Source organism: Acanthaster planci, linkage group LG01 (genome assembly GCF_054643075.1).
Source record: "Acanthaster planci isolate LZ-2023a linkage group LG01, COTS_SCS, whole genome shotgun sequence".
Taxonomy (NCBI): domain Eukaryota; kingdom Metazoa; phylum Echinodermata; class Asteroidea; order Valvatida; family Acanthasteridae; genus Acanthaster; species Acanthaster planci.
Window position 1 is genome coordinate 14,064,298 of NC_141777.1, and position 21,014 is coordinate 14,085,311.

General features: G+C 42.2%; 2 protein-coding genes across 5 annotated transcripts in view; both read left to right on the top strand.

Moving 5' to 3' along the window:
• Positions 1–165: 165 nt before the first annotated feature.
• On the top strand, positions 166–12,546 carry LOC147800434 (mitochondrial import receptor subunit TOM20 homolog B-like). Its single transcript, XM_087139521.1, has 5 exons — positions 166–395; positions 6,540–6,604; positions 7,859–7,940; positions 8,735–8,877; positions 10,075–12,546. The coding sequence occupies exons 1-5, from the start codon at positions 254–256 to the stop codon at positions 10,156–10,158; spliced, it is 516 nt and encodes a 171-aa protein (XP_086995647.1). The 5' UTR covers positions 166–253; the 3' UTR covers positions 10,159–12,546.
• A 3,679-nt stretch (positions 12,547–16,225) lies between these two features.
• The window catches only part of LOC110979503 (serine/threonine-protein phosphatase 2A 56 kDa regulatory subunit epsilon isoform-like), a 56,251-nt gene continuing 51,462 nt past the window's right edge, over positions 16,226–21,014 (top strand). The window contains exons 1-2 of one of the 4 annotated variants that reach the window (XM_087134743.1): positions 16,226–16,456; positions 16,614–16,837. In XM_087134743.1, coding sequence (XP_086990869.1) covers positions 16,696–16,837 — 142 coding nt within the window. In that variant the 5' untranslated portion in view covers positions 16,226–16,456; positions 16,614–16,695. Of the gene's footprint in view, positions 16,838–18,188; positions 18,286–21,014 lie in introns of those variants that run through there. The other 3 variants (XM_087134749.1, XM_022235348.2, XM_087134752.1) reach the window with 3 other exon arrangements.

Below are 21,014 nucleotides of genomic sequence, written 5' to 3' on the forward strand. Positions count from 1 at the left end.
ATGCTATACCTGCAAGTGCCTTGCATAGCTCCTGTGGATATTTTGAGATGTTTATTGGTATCCATCGACAAAATAAAATGCCGCACACGTACGGATACGGCGGTCTCGCATCGCACACTTGTGGTTACCAGCTTCGGTAAAAGTTCAAAGGTAACAAGGCAATTGTTCAACGCTGCTAGAGCCAGGGCTTCGTTCGTTCATCAACCAACGTGCTCGGCCAACGCCAGTAACAAGTACGAAAGTCGTACTGTACATGAAGTCTACCGGAAAAATGGTTTCAAAGACTGTAATTGGTATCGCAGCGGGGATAGCTGGAACTTTGTTCGTCGGTTACTGTATCTACTTTGACAGAAAGAGGAGAAGTGATCCTCAGTTCAGGCAGAAATTGAAAGAGAGTGAGTCGCACATTATACATGTAGTTTGTAGGGGATCAGGTCAACTCGGACCCAAACCAACTCGGACCCATTCCAACTCGGACCCATGCCAACTCGGACCCAGGACCAACTCAGACCCACGCCAACTCGGACCCAATACTAACTCGGACCCACGACCATGTCGGACCCACAACCAACTCGGACCCACGCCAACTCGGACCCACGCCAACTCGGACCCACCTCGAGTCAACTCGGACCCACTGAGTCTTATGGTTGCATTACACCAAATACGCGCCCGTAGACCGAAATAGCGCTGACTCTTGAACCTCGCGAAGAGGTTGGCCTTCATTTTTTCGTTGGAAATTCAAGATTATGTATGGACAGATCGATCTCTTTTCGTTTCAATTTTATGAACTTTTTTATTCGCCTTTTCCCGAAGATATCCCCCTAAAAGTAGTAAAACTATGCGCTCATATGAATGTAGCCGCCTGCCTCTATCCAAAATAGGCCCGCATTGTGGGGCTTTTTGTGAAAGAAATACTCTGAACCGAAAACTATCAATCCCAAATTCGGGATTTATATAAATAATTCTATGATCCTCGTGATTAGGGCACGTCTTATTGCAGAAAATAAGAAACCGTGGGATCACGACATATAAATAATGAGCTCGCGAGTAGACATACATGTACGACGCTTCAAATCCGTCTCCAAGTTTAAGCCAATAGGAAATATTCCACATTTTTATTTTAAAATGATTTGATTTGTGTTGTTCGAAATTACCAACCTATTTGCGTTATTTGGACAGTCAGTTAAGGCCTGTATGGATGAATTCCTCCATCTGCTTAAATCTTGCCGGTGTTGGGGGTGGGGGAGGGAATGGGGCAAGGTAGAGGTGCATGACTTGCCAGGCCAAAAAAAATTGAAAAGTGAGGTGGGGGATAACACCATGAGACATTATAAAAGGTCAATGTTCGTGACATTGATGTACATGTATATCTGCAGTATCTGTTGTACGTATGCAGCATCTATTATGTACATCAGAAGGGCCTATCTGTGGCTTTTTATTGCAACAAAAACTTTGGGGGCTGTTTGGTGAAAGTTCATTCGATTTCTGCTAGTGATCTGGGTCTGGAAAAAGGAGAGATTCTGGGAAGCCTGTGCCACTGTCTCCCTGCATAACGTGTAGAGAGGACGTTACAGCTTGGCAGCATGCAGTGCAAAAGTGTCATTTACCAAATGCTAAAATGTAAAAGTGGACAAAATAAAAATTTTCAACAAGTCAATCACGCTCCTGGGGTTGGGTCCGAGTTGACTCAGGGTGGGTCCGAGTTGGTCGTGGGTCCGAGTTAGTATTGGGTCCGAGTTGGTTGTGGGTCCGAGTTGGTCGTGGGTCCGGGTTAGTATTGGGCAGACTTGACATGGGTCTGAGTTGGTCGTGGGTCCGAGTTGGCATGGGTCCGAGTTGGTTTGGGTCCGAGTTGACTCAAAACCGTTTGTAGGCCTACCGTATACCGGGACCGGTGCATGGTGGCTGTAGGGCCTACAGAAGGTGTCAGGTCAACTCGACCATTTGCCAACTCGACTCGAGTCAACTCGATTCTCGACCAACTCGACCGTCGACCAAGTCAACCGTTGTTCCTTCAACTGTAAAGGTTAACTCGAAACTTGACTCTCGACCAAATTGACTCTCGACCAACTCGACCGTGCGAACGATGCAACGGGGACAGGGCATAGAAGGAACGCATTTTTCCTAGTTGTGGATTGCGCGTGTAATTCGTTTTACTGCACGTGATGAGATATGGCATGGGCAGAGTGTGGTGACAGATTTCGGGGGTCGTGCGTGCGTCCTTCTCAAATTGGGAAAATTATTTTGAAGTATCTCATTGGCACAAGTTCAATTATTGATTGCATTTCAGTTGATTTCGTTGGTTCATTGAGCTGAAAGTAGCATCCATCATTTTCGCGATCCGGAACTGATCCGATCTTCAATTTTCCCCTTTTAATATCTATTTTTCAAGGAAAGGGTTTGTCTAATAAACCCATGTATCAATCATGCAGTCGAGTTTGCAAACGGTCGTGTTGGTAAATGGTCAAGTTGACTCGACTTTGAAGTCGAGTTAGTCAACGGACGAGTTTGTTCAACGGTCGAGTTGGTTGACAGTTGAGTTGGTCAGGAGTCGAGTTTGCAAACAGTCGAGTTGACCTAGAACCAGGGCCTAGTAGCAGTAGTACTAGACCTAGTGGGTTTTGGAATCGGATTGTTGTGGTGAAATTATTCACTGGTGTGAGAAAGCTGTTAGTGTTACATCAAATGTTTCCCTGATTAATCCATCGGGCCTACCTCTTAAAAAGAGGGATAACAAAGTTTCAGAGCATAAGACAGAGTATTTTTGAATAAAAAAATGAAATTTTTGCTCACCAATTTCTTGCTTCCACCCCATTGACTGCCATTCAGTTTATCATTTGTTGAGCCCATCAATTACCACGCTACCCCTGTGGGGTCCAACGTCCGCCCCTCTACCATGAACACCATAGAAAATGAGCCTTTTTCACCATAGGCTCTGCATGACGTTTAACAGGGCACGAACAAGGATTTTATTCTAGTTGTGTACCCATAGAAATGCTGCTCCATTTCCCCCAAGAGTTCTTTGTAACTCAAGTTGTCCCCAAATCAACTCGTCCCCTAGTCAAGTTGTCCCCCGTGTAAAGAACTACATCATAATCTTACTTGCGGCAATTTATTTTGGGGGGATATTTTCTTTCTTTTAAGTTTTTACAGCGGCAACTTATTTTGGGGGGGGATAATTTATTGTATTTTTTTCCTAAAATTTTTACTGCAGTAATTTATTCGGGGTTATTAATTTTTTTTTGTACTTTTCAATTTTTTTCTGGGGTAAATTTATTTGTTTCTATTTCTTTTATTTGGATTTTTTTCTATTTATTTTATTCAAGTTATTATTTTTATTTCATTAAATTAATAATCATTTACATGTATCAGACAGGACTGAATTATCTCTTTTGAAAGTATGTTGGCTCTGTTTGACGGTTTGATGGTTCAGGCCCGGTTTGCCTAGAGCAATGGTCCAGTGAGATGCTTGCATTTGGCAAGGAGACCAGATGTCCTCAGCTCACCCGCTTGGTAGTGCTCCCACAGCAGAAACAGCAGCCCCTGCATTCTTCGAACGTTCTTCTGATGATGACGGCGAAGCTTAGACTCCTTGACCAAGTGTATCTGCATCGTCACCAGAGAAGCTTCTTGATGGAGGAGCTTGATGGTAGTGTACAGGTGTATCTTGCTCCTTCCTGCCCAGCCATTAAGACGGCAGTGCTAGCCCTCTACATCATTATTTGTCCTGATGCTCCGCATAGAGACGAACAATTTGGCTGTGTTCCAGGTGGGATGCTTCAGCCATGTTGCGGAGATGTAGTCACACAGCTGATGCAGTGGTGCCAAGGTAGCTCTCAGCTACAGGTGGTAGCAGGTGGAAGGCCTCGGGGATGTGTTCTGCGGGTAGAAACATCAGAGACATCAACTTCCTGATGAAGTCGTTCACAGATGCATCTTTGGTGTAAGCTGCCTGCAGGCCCAGCTCTTGACACTTCCGCCAGACAGCCTGGGTCCAATGCTAGAGACAGCCGTGAATGTGCACGTCACCAAAGACGGACCTCACTGCCTCCCAGATTTGAAGTCCACGGCCACTTCACGGAGACTGCTTGCGTGCAAAGGAAGCTGTTGCTGTAGCGCCCGTAGCACCTGCAATGGATAGAAAGTTAAAGAAAAATATTAGAGAAAAGAACTTGTTAAATTATTTCTTCAATTACATGTATAACAAGGAAATAAATGAACAGAAAAATTGACTCAACAATCATTACCATTATTATTCTTTAAGATAATTAAAGAAAACAAAAAGAGAAAAGAATTAACTTGTTAACTTATTTCTCCACCTGTAACGAGGATACCAATGAAAAGAGTAATTGGCTCAATAATATTACCATTATTCCCCTTTTATAAGAAAACTAAATAATAGTACTATATAATAATAACAACAATAACACCAAAACTAAAAAATGACCTACCTTTTTGTAGTCTTTTTTGGTCCGTCTTAACATCATAACAAATGCCAGAGGCACCTGCTTGATGTCACCCGCATCTCCCTTGATGAATGCATGGATGGAAAACGGCTGGCTGAAGGGACGCCGCACTAGCTTGAAGGTTCCATCCATGTACCAGGTCTTGGCACCATCGAGGACAGCAGCTTGCTCGTCGGTGAAGAACATAAGGTGTCTTGCCTCGCTGACCAGGATGTCCTTTCGGAGGAAGTTGCTTGGAATGTGGCTGTCCACGATGTCGAAGGAAAGATACTTCAGCTCTGGGGGCCGCTGACCTTGACGGGTCGGGTTTGTGGTGTGTTTCAGCAGCAACGGGTCGGGACAGCTGGAAGAAAACCCAGTGCCCTTTTCCACCAGAACTTCTTCTACAACCATACTGGCGGAGCAGGAAAGGTCGCACTGGGCCACCTCTTTCACCTTGGCAACAACTTCCACCGCTGTGCCTTTACCTGGCCATGCTGGGTGTACACGTATGTGGTGGGAGTGAACACCGAAGTCGAACCGCCTCCCTCACTGTAAAACTGTGACAGGGTATCGGTAGGACTTGCTCTCAATGCTGCACAGCCAGGTTATGCTGGTGGGGCTTGTCTTCTTCCAGGCGTAAGTGTAGCCGTGGTTGTCAACAAGCAGTGCCTTCCCTCGTTAAGACCCACCCTCCACCACTGGGAAGTCGGTGGTGTCTTCACCGAGTGGGACATCAGCGGGGAGGGTTGCGTCAGGAAGGGGTGTCTCCTCGGGTGGAGATGGGATGTCAAATGGTGTAGTGATGTGGAAGTGTCTTCGCTGCCGCCCTCCCTAGGTTCCTCTGGAATGAGAGAGGAAGCCGAAGCTGGACAGGAGGCACACTCGTTGCACACCCACACCTCGAGGAGCAAAGGATCCTGCGTGATCCGCCGGTACTCTTCGGAAGAAAACCCGGTGTCACACGCCCGATGCTGCCAGTGCTCACACTGGTCACACTGGAAGGCGTGCAGTAACAACACTGGAACATACGACTCAGGAAGCCATCGCTCTTTGGATGCAGATAGGTTTTGGAATCTTGACTTGACTGGACTTGACTTGATAGCTTGGATCTTCAAGGCTTGGCTTGATTTCCATGTTTAGCACCATTGGATTAACTGTAATCACACTTTATAGACTTTGACAGGATTCTGGGTGGATTACAGCCAACCAATGAAATTACAGACGAATTGAGGGTGAAAATGAGCCTAGAGAAATTTCCATGACAAGTATAGAGCGTCCCAATACAGAGCTTCCCCAGCTCAGTTGTCGGCTTGTGCGCCACATCTAAAGCTGCCGTGAAACACTGCCTTCGTAGGTGAAACGTCAAAAGGGTGGCCGTGTGCATTGAGCCTTGCGGCTCGGTCAAAGGTTGTGGCTGAATTTGGAGCCCTCATAAACACCACTGATGCAGAACCCCAATTATGCCCTAATTGATCTATAAGCAACAATTACAAGTAACTTCCTTTTCCAAGAGCTTTATTTCAAAATACAACTTTAATACAATCTTTACAAAACTTCCTTCACTATACACTCTAAAACAACCCAGTCAAAATGTTAACAGATTTCCTAGTAATTCGAAATATCAAAATATATCCAAGAATTCCAGCCTCACTTGGCCACGAAGGCCACCTGCCAAACCGCAAATTCGTGCTCTGCATGCTTTGAATTACACAGCGAAAAGGCTGATTGTTTGGTGGCATTTTCGGTGGCTCTACTCATGCTTCCACATTCCCGTTGCCTCTTTTCAAAGTGGGGACTATTGTGAAGCTGGTGATTATGATGCAAATTTGGTCTTTTCATTTCTGGGCTACACACAAAGGCCAATCACCATATATATAAGAGCCATGGTCTGCCTTCTTTCACCGTGTTTGCTCAAGTGTGGGCCGAGAATAAAGCTGAAAAGCGGGCTAAGGATCTCAATTTTTACGGCGGCTCTAGCCCCTTCCCAGCGCGAAGGGGTTAAAGGAACCTGCACTCTACAGTGATGGAAAATGTACACGTTGTCTGTCTTTTCCATCAGTGGTAATTTTTGTTTCCCACTTGTTTATCCAGGAAGAGAGAAACAGAAGAGTAAACAGAAACAGAAAGATGGCTCTTCCTCCACCATGAACATGCAGGTAAACACAAAAGCCTTCTGTACTTCATTATCATCCGTGTGTCATCTGTTCATTGTGGCAAAGGCTTAACAAATATCTGGGTTACAGTTCGATCCAGCCGAATCACAGTAGTGCCCCACCAAGAGTTTGCAACGTGTTGGCCAATCACAACACGCGAAATCTGTTGACCCCTCCCAAATGCGCATTGGGTCGACAGATTTCGTGCATTAAGATTGGCCAATGCGTTGCAAACTCTTGGAGTCACACTATTGTGAATGGCCCGTATTGGAAGCGCAGTACAGTATCACTATGCTGAACAATTTGGTGTATGAAACGTTCCCCGCAGCTCCCAAATTTCTTGGACATTTTGACCAAACATTGAAAATTTGCCTTAACCCTAAGAGAGCTTGGGGGGGTTGGGGGGGTTGGACAGGGCCAAATCCACCCCCCCCTACATTTTTCCAATGTCTCCAATATTTTCTGAAATGTTTCAAAGTACATGTAACTCTTTGCTGTCATTTTGACACCAATGTTGTCAGGATTAACCATACCATTCTTGTGCTGTGCCAATTGTTCTAAGACAGGTCAGCCAAAAAGGTATACATGTACCTTTCCCCACTGTGGTGCTTAGTACACACACGCATGTAGCCTTGAACTTCAAATGATCATAACAACAGAACCATTTGATTGACTTCAAACTTCTCATCTTCATGTCAAGTATCGAGTGTTACAGCCAAGTTCTTTGGAGAGGGGGAGTGGAATCCATCCCCAACCTGCTGTGAGATTAACCAAAATAACTTGGCTCTTTTATGGTTTTATTGAAGAAATTTATCTCAAACCTGAAGATAGTGACTCACAAGAAAAGGAAAATCTTACAAAGGAAAAACATTTTGCGCGGACCCTCTTGTGCTCATTATAGCAGCAAATACATGTACACTGTACATTGCATTATAATATAAGGCATTATAATATAAGTCTTACTTTTGGTAAGAGATCAATCCATTCTGTCTGTTCAAAATTAAAGAAGTACGGTACCTGTATGTGTATGTGAATCAGTAACAAGAAAAGTTCTAGTTTAGAACAACAAAGATGATTCACACAATTGGACTGCAGTACATTGTATTTTTGGTGTTCCTACTCAGGTGCCAGCCGTATTCCTGACATTTTTATTGCATGCAATATTGAACAAAAACATATGTGAGACCGCACAGACTCAATGGCTTAAACATTTTCATTGCTGTTGTAATGTATACTGCATCTGTGTTTCCTAAACAGCTACCGAATATGGCAGACCCTCAGCAGGTTCAGCAGTACTTCTTGACACAAGTCCAGCGTGGAGAAGAGCTCCTGGCACAAGGTGAGTGGAATGCTTTTCCATATGCCCTCTTAAATGTAAATAAGCTTTGAAAAAATCCGAAAGATACTTCCAATTTCCACCTGAAAATCTGGTCATTTAAATATGGATTGTGAAATACACAGCACTACTAAAAAAAAGAAGAAAATTGCGTTTAAGACGTGATGTTACCTATTGTTTTTTCACTGTGTCTAAGTTTAATGGTTACTTACAAAGAAACTCAACAAGTGACTATTGAAGAGTCTTTGATGTCAGTCACAGGTCATGTACTAATGGACATGTCAGTTATTATGATTGAGATGTCATTATCAGTCTTCTAGAAACTAATTGGCAGCCCACGCGCCTTTCTAGCGTTTCACTTTTATGGAGGTCATAAGCAACACATGGCATTTTGCATCCAGATTGGATAAATGGATTACACATATCCAAGGTCCACTTTCTTGAGCAGATATTCACATAAGCAGCCGTTGCTGATCCATAATTCTTTATACTTTGGGAAAATGGGTTTATGGACCTTCAAGTCCAAAACTTTCTGAACAATCAGAATTTCCAGTGCGGCAACGGCGGTGTATACTGGTAGCACCCGGCTGGTATCACCATGCAGTCATATGATGAACACAGGATAACGCCTGCTTCCAAAAGTGGTCAATATACACTAGTAAAGGCTAACCGTGGATCCAACATATGTGCAGCCTATGCAGTGTGTGTGACGTATCATTGTGTCAAAACTGCTTTTAGCAGTTTGTAGTTGTGACATTACCAGTAATGTACATGTAGGGGTAATATTTATTTGACAGGTGACCTGGATAATGGCACTGAGTGTCTGTGCCATGCTGTATCGGTCTGTGGCCAGCCTGCCCATCTGCTGGAGGTGTTGCAGAGGACGCTCCCCCTACCGGTCTACAACCTGCTTGTAGAGAAGCTACCAGCCGTCAATGATGTACGTAGAGACCAGTCCTTTTAATACCAGTGGAAGAGATGGTTCTTGACCGCTCAGAAATGATTTGTCATTTTTAATAGAGCAAATTGTAGATTTGAAGAAGGTGGGGAAGGAAAACCCAAAGAGTTGCAATGAAGCACAAACCTTCATAAAGGAAGGGCTGGAATTCTCTGCAGATTAATAAGGGAATAAACATGTGCTTGACCGGTCTTAAACATGCATTTCAGACTAGCTAAGGAGAATGGACATAACTAATGCCCAAGCTGCTGGTGAGGGCTTTATCAGCATTCGGTCTCCTGAACCAGCCTTAAATGTTAGTTTAAGACCGGCCAAGCACATATTTATTCCCATTCATAAATACCTTTTGAGTCAGAAAGTCAAAAAAAGTCAATATGATTGATTTCCAATGATTTTGTTGCAGAATTTTACTTTCATTTTCCTGAGCAACCCCATCCAGTTTATTTTATAGTTGTCCTAAAGAATCTCCTTATATGGACTTGGCATGCGCTTAGCGAGCCACATGCACACAGACTCTTGACCAATCAGAATTGATTAAACTGTCTTGTATCCAGGGGCCAGTGCGTGATTTATGCAGCAGGCATTATCACTTCTCAGTAGGCATGATCAGATGTTAATACACAGTCAAGTTGCACATTTTGTATAGGGAGATTGAGGTATTGACGAATGGTGTTCAATTGTTAAGTGTCTGCAAATTATGGAGAAAATATTGTATGTTTGTTTCATCTTCTGATGATGACATAATCACATGCGTGCATAAATGTAAAACAAGTGGATGAAGACCTCTTTACACCATTATAACGATCAATATCGTATGTAAGGCTAAATTTCGGATCTGAGATTATTTTTGAAATAAAAAACCATTGGTCGTGATCATTCATCGCCCGTTGCTCCCCAGTATTCACAAGTTAAATGAGTGGGTTTCTAGAGTTGTTTTCACTTTACACCCAAAAAAGGGTAGTGTGGCCCCGTGGTAATGGTTTTTGACTCTTGATCAGAAGATGAGGGGATGGAATCCAGGGGGCTGTGTATTTTTTGTGTCCCTTGGGAAGCCACTGTTCCCCTCATTGCCTCTTCCCTCCCAGATTTTATAAATGCATAGGATTAATGGATCGTACGATTCCTGTCCCAGTCATCTAGATCGTGAGTTTTTACTTTTTTGTCTCTTTTTCCTTCCAGAAAGTATCAACGGCAATAGCGGCAGCAGCAGCATCAGGTATGGGCGGGGCATCAAGCGCCCTTGTGGAGGAGGAACTTGAGTAGTGCAACATTGGCCATTACCAGACTCGGAATGCTGAGACTGTTTATGAACTCGGCCTGTTTATGGCTAGAAAACACTCTCTTTCCCCCAAGAACAGCCAGGGAATGCCGGGTGTTCCTAGACTGTTTCCGATAGGAACAGCCAGGGAATGCCAGGTGTTCCTACACTGTTTCCATTAGGAACAGCCGAGGAATGCCAGGTGTTTGGGCACTGTTCCCATTAGGAACAGCCTGGGAATGCCAGTTGTTCCTACACTGTTTCCATTAGGAACAGCCAAGGAATGCCAGGTGTGCCTGGACTGTTTCCACTAGGAACAGCCATGGATGCCAGGTGTTCCTGCACTGTTCCCATTAGGAACAGCCAAGGATCCCGGATGTTCATTTATTGTTTCCATTTTGAACATGCAGGGAATGTCTAGATCTTTCTGTCTCTGTCCCGGTTAGAACAGCCGTAGAATATGAGGTGGTCCTACTTTGTATAAGTATCTCTCTTGGAACGTTGGTGTTTGTACTCCCATGACATCATGCATACCATATGCCATACCTAGGAGTTCTATCCCAGTTATGTAGTGTAGTTGTAGTCACTGTCATTATGAGCCAACAAAAAAAAACATGAATGCTAACTATGTACAGTTCCCGAATAATCACACACACAAAAATGGTTGGCTTATTTCTGTATCCGCTTTGAATCGTCAAATTCTCATGGTGAACAAATCCCTTGCCATGAAAAGGACTTTCTGATCTCAAGTAGCATTTCACTGTTCTTGCTGAAATCAACAGTGTGGGCATTTGAAATACAGCAAACTGTGAATTCCTTTTGTTTGGAGATTTAAATCAGTAAGATTGCAACATGGAGCATGCACGAATAAACCATGTGTATACATATGAATGAACGTTTTAAGTGCATGTAATGTACTCTGCATTGTGAGGATATGACACACAAGTGGTGTGGGTGTTTCTATTCTAGCAATAATATAAATTATCAGATGTGAAGTCGTATGACTTCTTTGTCCACGTAACAGTGTTGACCCATCTTAAGCCTTTTTGCATGCTTGCGTTTTTGTATTCAAACTGCACTGCAAGTTCATTTTACAAGGACCAACTTGTGATGGCCACTTTGTAGAAATGTTAAACAAGTGTTGTAGTTAAGACCATCACAAGACCAGACAAGAGACAAGATGCAAGACCATTCATAAGAAGAGCTTCAAACTTAGTCATAGGTGACAGGGTGACCATTGACAAAGGAATTCTTTGGTTGCAGCTCATTTGATTAACCCCCGACACGTATTCAGACTGGAGGTCATGTGAAGGTCTCAAGAGGTCTCAGCTACAACACTTATATTGAACTTCATCAAAGACCACCGATCCTTAAGGGGTGATACACAAAGTAACAAACACATCAGCTTTGTATATGCAAAAAAAACATTGTAAGAGGACTGCCCCTTCAGGCCTTCCAATTCCTCATAAGTAAACCTTTTAGAAAGATAGTTATTTTAAGTCCCATATTTCCATGTGCTTGTTCCTTAACATTGAAGGTCAGCCTTCCCCACATACCTTGTCACACAGATTATAAACGTTTACTGTCTAGTGGAGTAGATGAACATGAAGAACCTGTCTTGTCTGTGAGTTGTTTTTTCATCCTTTTGGTCTGGTAGTACAGCTTAGCTCAGCAGCCTTCTTTTGAGGTTATTGCCTAACCTGAAAGAGTGTGGCTGTTGTTGGGTTTTAATCATAGGTAACCATTCTGGTCAGATGAAGCAAAACACAAAAAGTAAAGTTTGCGTGAGGTTTCACCAGAGAAACTCAGAATACTCATCATAAATTGATGTTTGCCATCAACATGAAATTAATCTTATGTACCACATTTCCAACAGAAGTGTTTCATTTATATTTTAAGTTGAACTTGCAAAATGGGCAGCAACTTTAACATTGAAGGAGCAATGGTGGCAGTTGATTTACTGTCAAATACACAGAGAGAGATAGTCAACTTGCATTTCAACCCTTGCAGATTTTTTTTCAAAGGCAATAACAAAAAATGTAAGCTGTCTAGGATAAAAGCCACTCTATCAGGTCCAAGAAACAGGTTTCAGATGTTGACCCATGGCAGTAAAGGTTGTGTATGAAAGGACGTCATGAATACCATGGACTATACCTGTCCAAACGCCTAAGCATTTTAACCATGCAGTAAATGCTAAATGTAATTTGTAATTCATGTACTGTGCCATTATATTGTAACCAATACTGGTAAACATTTTTGTCGATAATTTTGTCAAATACATGTACATGTATATATCTTTACTGAAAGTTATCCACATACATGTTTGTTACTGTAAACTCCAAATTCAAAATAGTTTTGAAACGGGCGTAAATAAAACTGATACATGTAAACAATTGCTGTGTGGATATTGACAAACTTTGTTTTCAAACTTGAATGTCACCTATTAATTGAGGCAAAAATTGGTATTTTCTAGGTTATGAAATACAAATACTCCGTTGGAACTTTTTTTGATGAATAACTGGAAGACGAGACCCTATCCGACTACTCGCCTCTAAAAATAAAGCATACTGTTAAAGCACCCTAGTAATGCACACTGCCACTGTATAAGTGTATGTACTGAAAAACATAATGGGCACCCTGAACAAGGCCACAGATGTAGTATCACGTGGGGGTAGGGGGCACGAAAGCAGGAAAAGGGGTGCTTTCGGTCGAGTTGGTTTGCGTATTGTAAGGAAAAGGATTATTAGGGATGTCTGTAGTTATAATCTTACATTTTTTTCAGTCAGTTTCCTGTGTGAAGAGATCGATTCAGGAAAGTTACTTAATTTACTGTCCAAACTCGTAGCCTTGGAAAATGCTTACTTTAACGCGTTATCGAATTGAGTCTCACTTCGCCTGCCACCCATTTCGCAAAAAATGATGACAAACCACTTCCAGTTCCAAATTTGGCATTTTGGTGTAAAGAATTCATTCATCAACAGTGGCACTGGCGGCGGAAGCGGGGGGGGCAGTGCTCCTCACGTTTTCAACTGGGGGTTGCCCCCCCCCCCCAACATTTTGCAAGTCCTATAGTTGTGGGTGAAGCTCGATGGATCGAGCTTTTAATGGCTGGTGCCTGATGGTCTAACAACTGCCCCCCCCCTTTCGAAAATCGTTCCGCCGCCGATGAACGGTGGTGATAGTCGGATTGGGGCAGCTTGAAGAAGATCCACGTCAAATCGGGGTGCTCTTAAAAAAAAAACTGAAATACAAATAGTCCTTCATTAAATCAGCCTGGTTATCTGCCCTCGAAGTAATGTTTCGTTTGCTCTATGGGACTTTTTCACAGTTACTTGTGTAATATTTTGAGCAAAGTTATCAGCTGCCTCCCAAAGGAACATTATTCTGCCACTTAGAAACGAAAAATATATTAACGTATTTATAAGTTTGGCCCTCTCTGTGGAATCAGCATCTTCCTGTTCTTTTTTTTTAACATTATTGTTTTACGCCTCGAAACCGCAGTGGCATACCAAACAACGAGCGTTCCGTGTCGTTTATTTCAAGTATTCAAGAAAGCAATTTGGATTGTTGATATTTGGTACCATTGAAACCATGCCCACTTTAAGGGAAGAACTGTACAAAACTGACTATTTTGGGCTTAGGTGCTATGGCAACATGTAATCCAATGGCCGCTTCTGCAGCCTTAAAATAAAAAAATGTACGCTTCAAAAACCCCAAAAATGTTTTGCTTTCCATCATCTTAAAAATATCACGAGGATCGTTGTTCGAAAGATATGGAGACGTTACCCGCCAAACAGATACAGGGAGGGAACAAATATGTACTGTACTCTGGTCCTGACTTCCCACCCGGCAAGCTCGGTTGTCGAGTAGTTACGTCTGCATTGTAAGCAGGAGGTCGTGGGTTTGAGCCTCAACGTAGTAAAGTTTATGAGTTTTTCGCAAGCTTTTAGGCAATTGTGCATTGAGTGTATTTTATATATACGTCAATGTAAGACAAAAAACCCATTATGAAAGGGAAACAAATTATTCCTCTTACTTTCAACGAACTTTTCCTCCCTTATATTAATGCACTGTCTATTGCACTTATTTGAAATCTGTATCGCTATATCACTTTATTGTACATGTAATCTGTATCATTTCACTTTGTATTGGTTTATTAGAAAGTTGGAAAAGGTCTATTAGAATTCCATTATTGCTCGAGGTTTTTGTAGGGAGAGCACTCATCGGCAGCAAATTGACGGACAACGGTGACACCAGCAAACTGGTACGTTCTACCTCTTTTCGTTCGATTTACCCCTGGTTTCTTTCCTCCCCCTTCCTTATTTATTTTATTTCTGAGGGGGTGGGTGCGTGAGGGAAAGCGCCCACTCGGAACACCATTATGGCACTCTCAGTAATGCGTGTAGGGCCTATATAAGACTGCATGTTAAGGATAATAATGCGTGATTTTACTTGATATAGGTTGCAGTTGAGGATATCATTAGACAAATTCAAGAGGAAAGTCACGAGTAAGTCACACAATGCAGTGTACCAGTCTTGTGGGGAAAGGATGCAGATTCCCAATAGAGGACTCAGTGAAGACAACCGGATGACGGAAACACAACAGAGTTACACCTTCTTGCGTTCTCGTCCTTGGGTGCCCACCGCCACGACCGCCGCCGGCATTGTCACACCAACTGTCGTCAGTCACCATCATTACTATCTCAGTCACCAGTTTGCTTCATTGAATTATGACGTGACAACTGAGGAATTTTTTCAGTCACTCACTTCATCACCAGATGCCACTGCTTTCCTTCTCTCCCATTGCCTTATTGCAAGGCTAATGCGACTCGGGAAACTGGACTTACAATGAGGGGAAAGTGAATTTCCCGACGGTTACTACGGAAAGCCGGAATGGGCCAATAAGGGATAGGATGTGCACTTATTTTTGAACTGCGCCTGAATATTTTGGCATCATTTTCTGTTGGCCCAATTTTGTTATCTAGAAGATTATGTGATGGCTGCCAGAAAAAAAGATTATGTGGTGGCTGCTCGATAATAAATGACAGCCCCCAGAAAATGGTGCTGAAAGATATTATTGGAGCTCTGTACACAATAGATCACATCCTTGGCACTCTCCAGTTTCCTCAACGTTGGGCCGACTTCTAAATTTCAAATGTACTTCACTGCGGCTAGAATGTACCCACCAGTCGATGGTAGGCAACTGGAAGTTCCCGTAGGGTCGTGTGTAATTTCAGGCCGCAGCCAATTGATTCGAACGCGGCCTTGTTTTCTGGTGGGCGGGGGGTATGAAACGAGACTTGTAAATGAGGGCGCACTTCATGTTAGTTCTGGTACTTTTTTAAAATACGTACTTTAAAAAAATGCACTTAATTAATACATGTACAATTGAACGCCATCGAATTATGAAGCCTAAAACATCCACCACATCATCGGTTGAAGTTCATACACATCTTGACAAAAAGCTCAATCTCGCTGAAGGCCAAAGACTTGCTTTTTTGCACCCCCATGGTTCACGCAACATGATGACGCGCGCGGTAAGAAATTTCCACTTTCTAACTTTTCATTCAGTGTTGACAAAGATGTAACAAAACAAAATCTTGAAACTAAATGTCTATTATCTTCACGGTAGTAGAGAAATCATGACTTTAAGATTAACCTGCAATGAAAGAAAAATTAAGCGTCACATTTTACACCTCTTTACTTGTAACGTTGAAAAAGGAGAGAAAAAGAAGCCAAGAACATGAAACGCACATGCAACTTCATAACTGAAACGCTATGTGTTGTTCATTCAGGCAAACAGAAAGAAAAAACTGGGTTCCAGACCATTCGTTGGATGATTAGTGACGAGATAAATGAACCAATACACACGCCTCAATGAAATCAGCTGAACTAACACCTAAGTGCTTGCGCAGGGTAGGCGCACGGCCTAGGTGGGGTATGTTTTCCATGCTTGGGACAGTTTGTGTACATTATTTTTGTCCAGATAATGACCTCTGTACCGATGACGTCATGAATACCGCTATCATCCGGGAGTTTCCTGCCTTTCAACCAATCATACAGCTGCATTTTCGTCACATGGTATGACCTCACGGCCAACAGATAGCAACACAAACTCTACAGCTCCACCATGTCCATGTAAAAATATGCAGAAACAAGAACTAATTTCAAGCATTTTCGTAAAAATACCATTCCTTATGCTCTTTAGTTAAGTCCCGTGCACTTGTAGAGTTTTTAAAATTCGGAATGTTCCTACTTGGAGCTGGATCTGATGCTGAGGATTTTTGACACGGATGAACCTGAGTAACGTTGTCATTTCTTGTCCGTAGAGTACTGTCGAATATCGGGTGTATTCTTGTTCCATTGCATTTGTATTACCATGCTGTTGAGTTGACACTGACATACTGTGTGCGTGTTCGTGTATTGGAATGCGGGTTTGATGGTTTTGACGGTTTACCAGATCCAGGCAATTGGAGATAAGTCGGCCAATGGTGTCACAATTAGCAAGCAGCTAACCCCACACCAGTCGTAGTGAAAAAACAATGTCAGCTGGGCCAGCAGTGGACAAAATCGACCCCTTCACAAAAAAGTCAATGCGAAAGGGGAAACAGAAAAAGTCACAAGGCTCATCGAAATATCGGTCGAAGAACAGCATAGAACTGCAGCCTCTGGCTTTAATAAAGGGTAAGATAAATTTTGAGTTATTGTCCCTTGACAAAGTGTAGGGATGACGTTGTAGGGATTATAATTTCCATGAACCGATCCTGAAGTTTGTTTAAACCATGTCTTTTGGGAAGCCATTTACTTCCCGTGTTGTATAAGAGCCAAGAATTATCAGTTGACTATGTTATGCCCCAACTACAGTATCAGTCCCAACTATGGGGCAGTGCGAACATCTAGGAGTGTCACAAATATACAGGTAGCAACTATACCGCACCGGTGAAAACAACTGCAACGAGCGGTTGCGTACTGATCAAAGAAAAGATTGTATAACCCGATCCTCAGACTGGCAGCGCAGTACCTGTCATTTTGCGAGAATCCCGGATGTCCATGCTGCCCCATAATTGGGACCGACCCAACTATAGTGGGGCCCATCCCAACTAGAGTGCTGTAGTTGGGCCAGCCCAACTACAGCACAGAGGTCCAGTGTGCATGTGCCAAGCATAAGCCAAAGTCATAATGTTTATAATGTAATGTAACTTAGATAGAATTATGTCAAGTGTTGGATGCATAAACTTGGATAAGGTTGAGAAATTTTCTACAGAAATTGGTCAATAATAGGCGGGCCAGCCCAACTGCAGCACTACAATTGGGACTGTCCCAGCTATAGTTGGGACAGATGCTATAGTTAGGGCGTAACGACTACATAATACTATGGGCTAATAAGGTATAAAAATTTTCCATTTGAAATGAGCTTTTGTTTAGTGATTAAGAACAAGTGCATAAATTAGAATTATTACTCCCTAACTATATGTGTAGCGTCTGGCCCAACTATATTTCCAACACTCCCAACCAGAGTGCTGTGGCAAATTTCTATATATAAAATTTCTCATGCTTCTCCCACATGTCCTTGTGCAGCTCACACCTGACACATTTCCTTCAAAATCTGGCACTTCTTTTGTGAGAGACTGTCTGTGACATGAATAAAAACTTGTTTCTGCAAGCACGAGTTGTGTTTGTAAACAAAATGACTTTGGCACATAGCACATTTATACACTGCACCTTTGTGTTGTAGTTGGGCCGGCCCCAACTCCTGTTGCACTATAGCTTGGATGGGCACAACTGTAATTGGGGCTGAAGGCCTGGTTGGCATAGTTGGGGCTAAACAGTTCACCAGCCAGGTTCGAATCCCAGAAGAGCACACCTTCTTGATTTTGTTTTTCCCGCAAAAAATAAAGTTGCAATAATATTTTCATATATTTTCATTTTCTCTTCCTAAATGTTGGCTCTGGAGGGTTCCTCAAAGGGAAAATCAAGTCTGAATTTTAATTACATGTAGGTCTAAATCCCATCTTGTCATAGCGGTACATGTACTTGTGAATATGAAGTGACAATGGTGAGGCAGACAATCATGGAACGAGATGAAGTCCCGGCCCCGAAAATGGATGGAGCGCATGATCAGTGCTATGCCGGTGAGACAGCAAGAACGATAAGGGACCAGATTAGGGTCCAGCACTTGCTGCCATATTGTAAATAATTTTGTTTTACATGGCTTTACTGCTACTTTGTTGCTCCAAACACCTGCCATGCCTTTGTGCTGGTGGATCAATCAACCAAAGCTATGTGTTTAACACTATCCGAATCATCCCTGTGGTGGCGACGCACCACTTGTGTGAACAGGTTCCTGTGTGTTTACCATTGGCTGTGCAGTGTGTGCATGACCAGTCCTTGTTGGAAGACATCCCGGGACTCTGTTGCCTACATAGTATGATGAAGGTGATCCTATTACTCTGTCTTCTGTGCCAGTGAGCAGGGAACCAGTACATGTACTTTTATAGGAATCGGATGAATGGCATTTTACAAATGATTCATGAAACAGTCACTTTAAAATGAACTTGACAGGAAAATAATGGTCATAATACATTTAATAGGTGTCAAAAAGCACTAACAAACATGATCAATGTTGACAAATTATCAAGAGCAATCAAACTCCTGAAAATGTTACATGTATGTAGGGCTTCAAAGAAGTACATGTACATGTATTGATACATGTACTCAGAAGAATCTCCCATCTCTCATTACATGATTATAAAGAAGAGCGAATTCATGTCCAGATTGTGGCAGGAAAACAGCAACTTTTCAAGAAGAGTGGAGGCTGCCATCTTTCATTTGCTCAAATGATGCAAACAGAATGGTGGCCAGTAGAGCTGCATGGGTGGTGCTGCCATGTTTGTACCAGTACTTTGTCGCTCGAAATGTTTCACTCCAAAATCACTTGAAATTGCTAAGTATTGGGTGTTATAGTTAAGGAGCCTAGTAAGAATTGTGAACACAATATTATTTGTTGATGATTGCAGTTGATAACTTCATGTAGCTTAACTCAAAAAAAATCCTGGTTTCTGCTGCTGGAAAGATAACAGAATGGTAATGTGTTGGAGCCACTGTTCCTTTCGTGATGACTCAAAGACCAAGTTCTTCAAAATCCAAACCTTATCTATATCTCCAGCTTTGCCTACGGTAACTCTTAGTCTCCTGACTGAAAAGAAAAAGGTTGAATTTTTCAGTAGTACTTTATTTGTTTAAGTTCAAACATTTTCGAGGAGTCAGAGAGAGATGTTCTCTTTTATAGTATGGATGTACATGTACATGTATGTATTAACCACTCTTTTGCAGCAACCACGGTAATTCATTGTTTAGATTTTCATTCATTTTGTGTTGATTCCAAACACTGTATTTGCAGACTATCTTTAGACTCAGAACCATGATTCAATGTAATTACTGTATCAGATTCCTTCTCAAGAATTCATTTGAAATTACTTTTTTAATTGTCTTGGATATGTCTGGAGCATGTTGTATATTTACATGTACTGGTATGGGTATTCACTACTGTACATGTACATGTATAATGTATAGCATACATCATTGTGATCATACAAAAGTGCATGCTTGTATGTACACATGTACGCAAACAAAGTACAATTGAACCTCGTTAGTGGGAGCATTTTTCATAATTTTTTTCATTCTTGCTAATGCAGGTTTCCTGTTATGACAAGGTACCGGTAATTTTCAAAGTCTGAAGGACCTCTTTTATTATTGAGATTCAACTGTACATACATTTAATTGCTCTGGTTTTCTTAGAGAAACTAACCTAGAAACACACCAGCTTTATGTACCTGTACATGCACTCTTTCATGATTGCTTTCTGAGCGCAGGTGTTCAGATCACCCATTTGCAGAGCTCTTGTTAATTCTGTTGGATAAAGATTTCATGCAGTGTTTTGCTCAGTCGTGGAAAAGAGAAGATTATGCACATACTGTACATGTATTTAGGCACATGCATTTCTCACTCATTTAGGTACAGGACATGCACATTCAACTGCAAGGATGCTATTCGTTTGTGTACATTCAGATAAAAATTAAATGTGTATGCTTTTCACGTTTGGAGGCTTTTGAAGTACTTGGCCGTGGCTTGAATTACACTCGGTCTGTTGAAAGTTGCTGAAGCCACCACTGTAGACTTGTGTGATTTCAAGCCTCAGCCAAGTACTGGGTACTTTATGGTACCGGCATGTTTGTAGTCGGACACGGCTAATGGTACATGTACCTGTACATATGCATGCACAATGTGTGCATACTGTACTTGGTGTGTCCTGCAGTCTGGCTATCATAAGTTAGCCTCATACATGTAGTGCCATGTATGGAATGTACATGTACACACGTACCGGTACATGTACATGTATGTAGTATGTACATGTGCACTGTATGTACATTTACATGTACCATTACATACTGCACATACATGTATACATGTACCGTACTACCATACACGTACATGTACCGGTACCTGTACATGAACTTCATACACTATGTACATGTACATATGCGTGTATGTTGTACTAGTACATGTGCATGCACTGTACATACATGTATGCTCATTGTTCATGTACTGAGTGGGTTTCTTCAGTGACTTGCAAGTGGAAGATGTACATGTAGGTGTGCGTGTAAAACATGTACACAGTCACCATTTTCCTGGATTTCCTTGAAATGTTTTCATGGTAAACACTGCTGTGCCATATTTGTTTGTATAGCAATTGCCTAATTTTGTGTACCATTTTTTTTTTACAATACAACACAATACAGTTGCATGAAATCAGTGAATATTGAGAAAGAAATGTTGGCCTACAATAGAACTACATGTAACA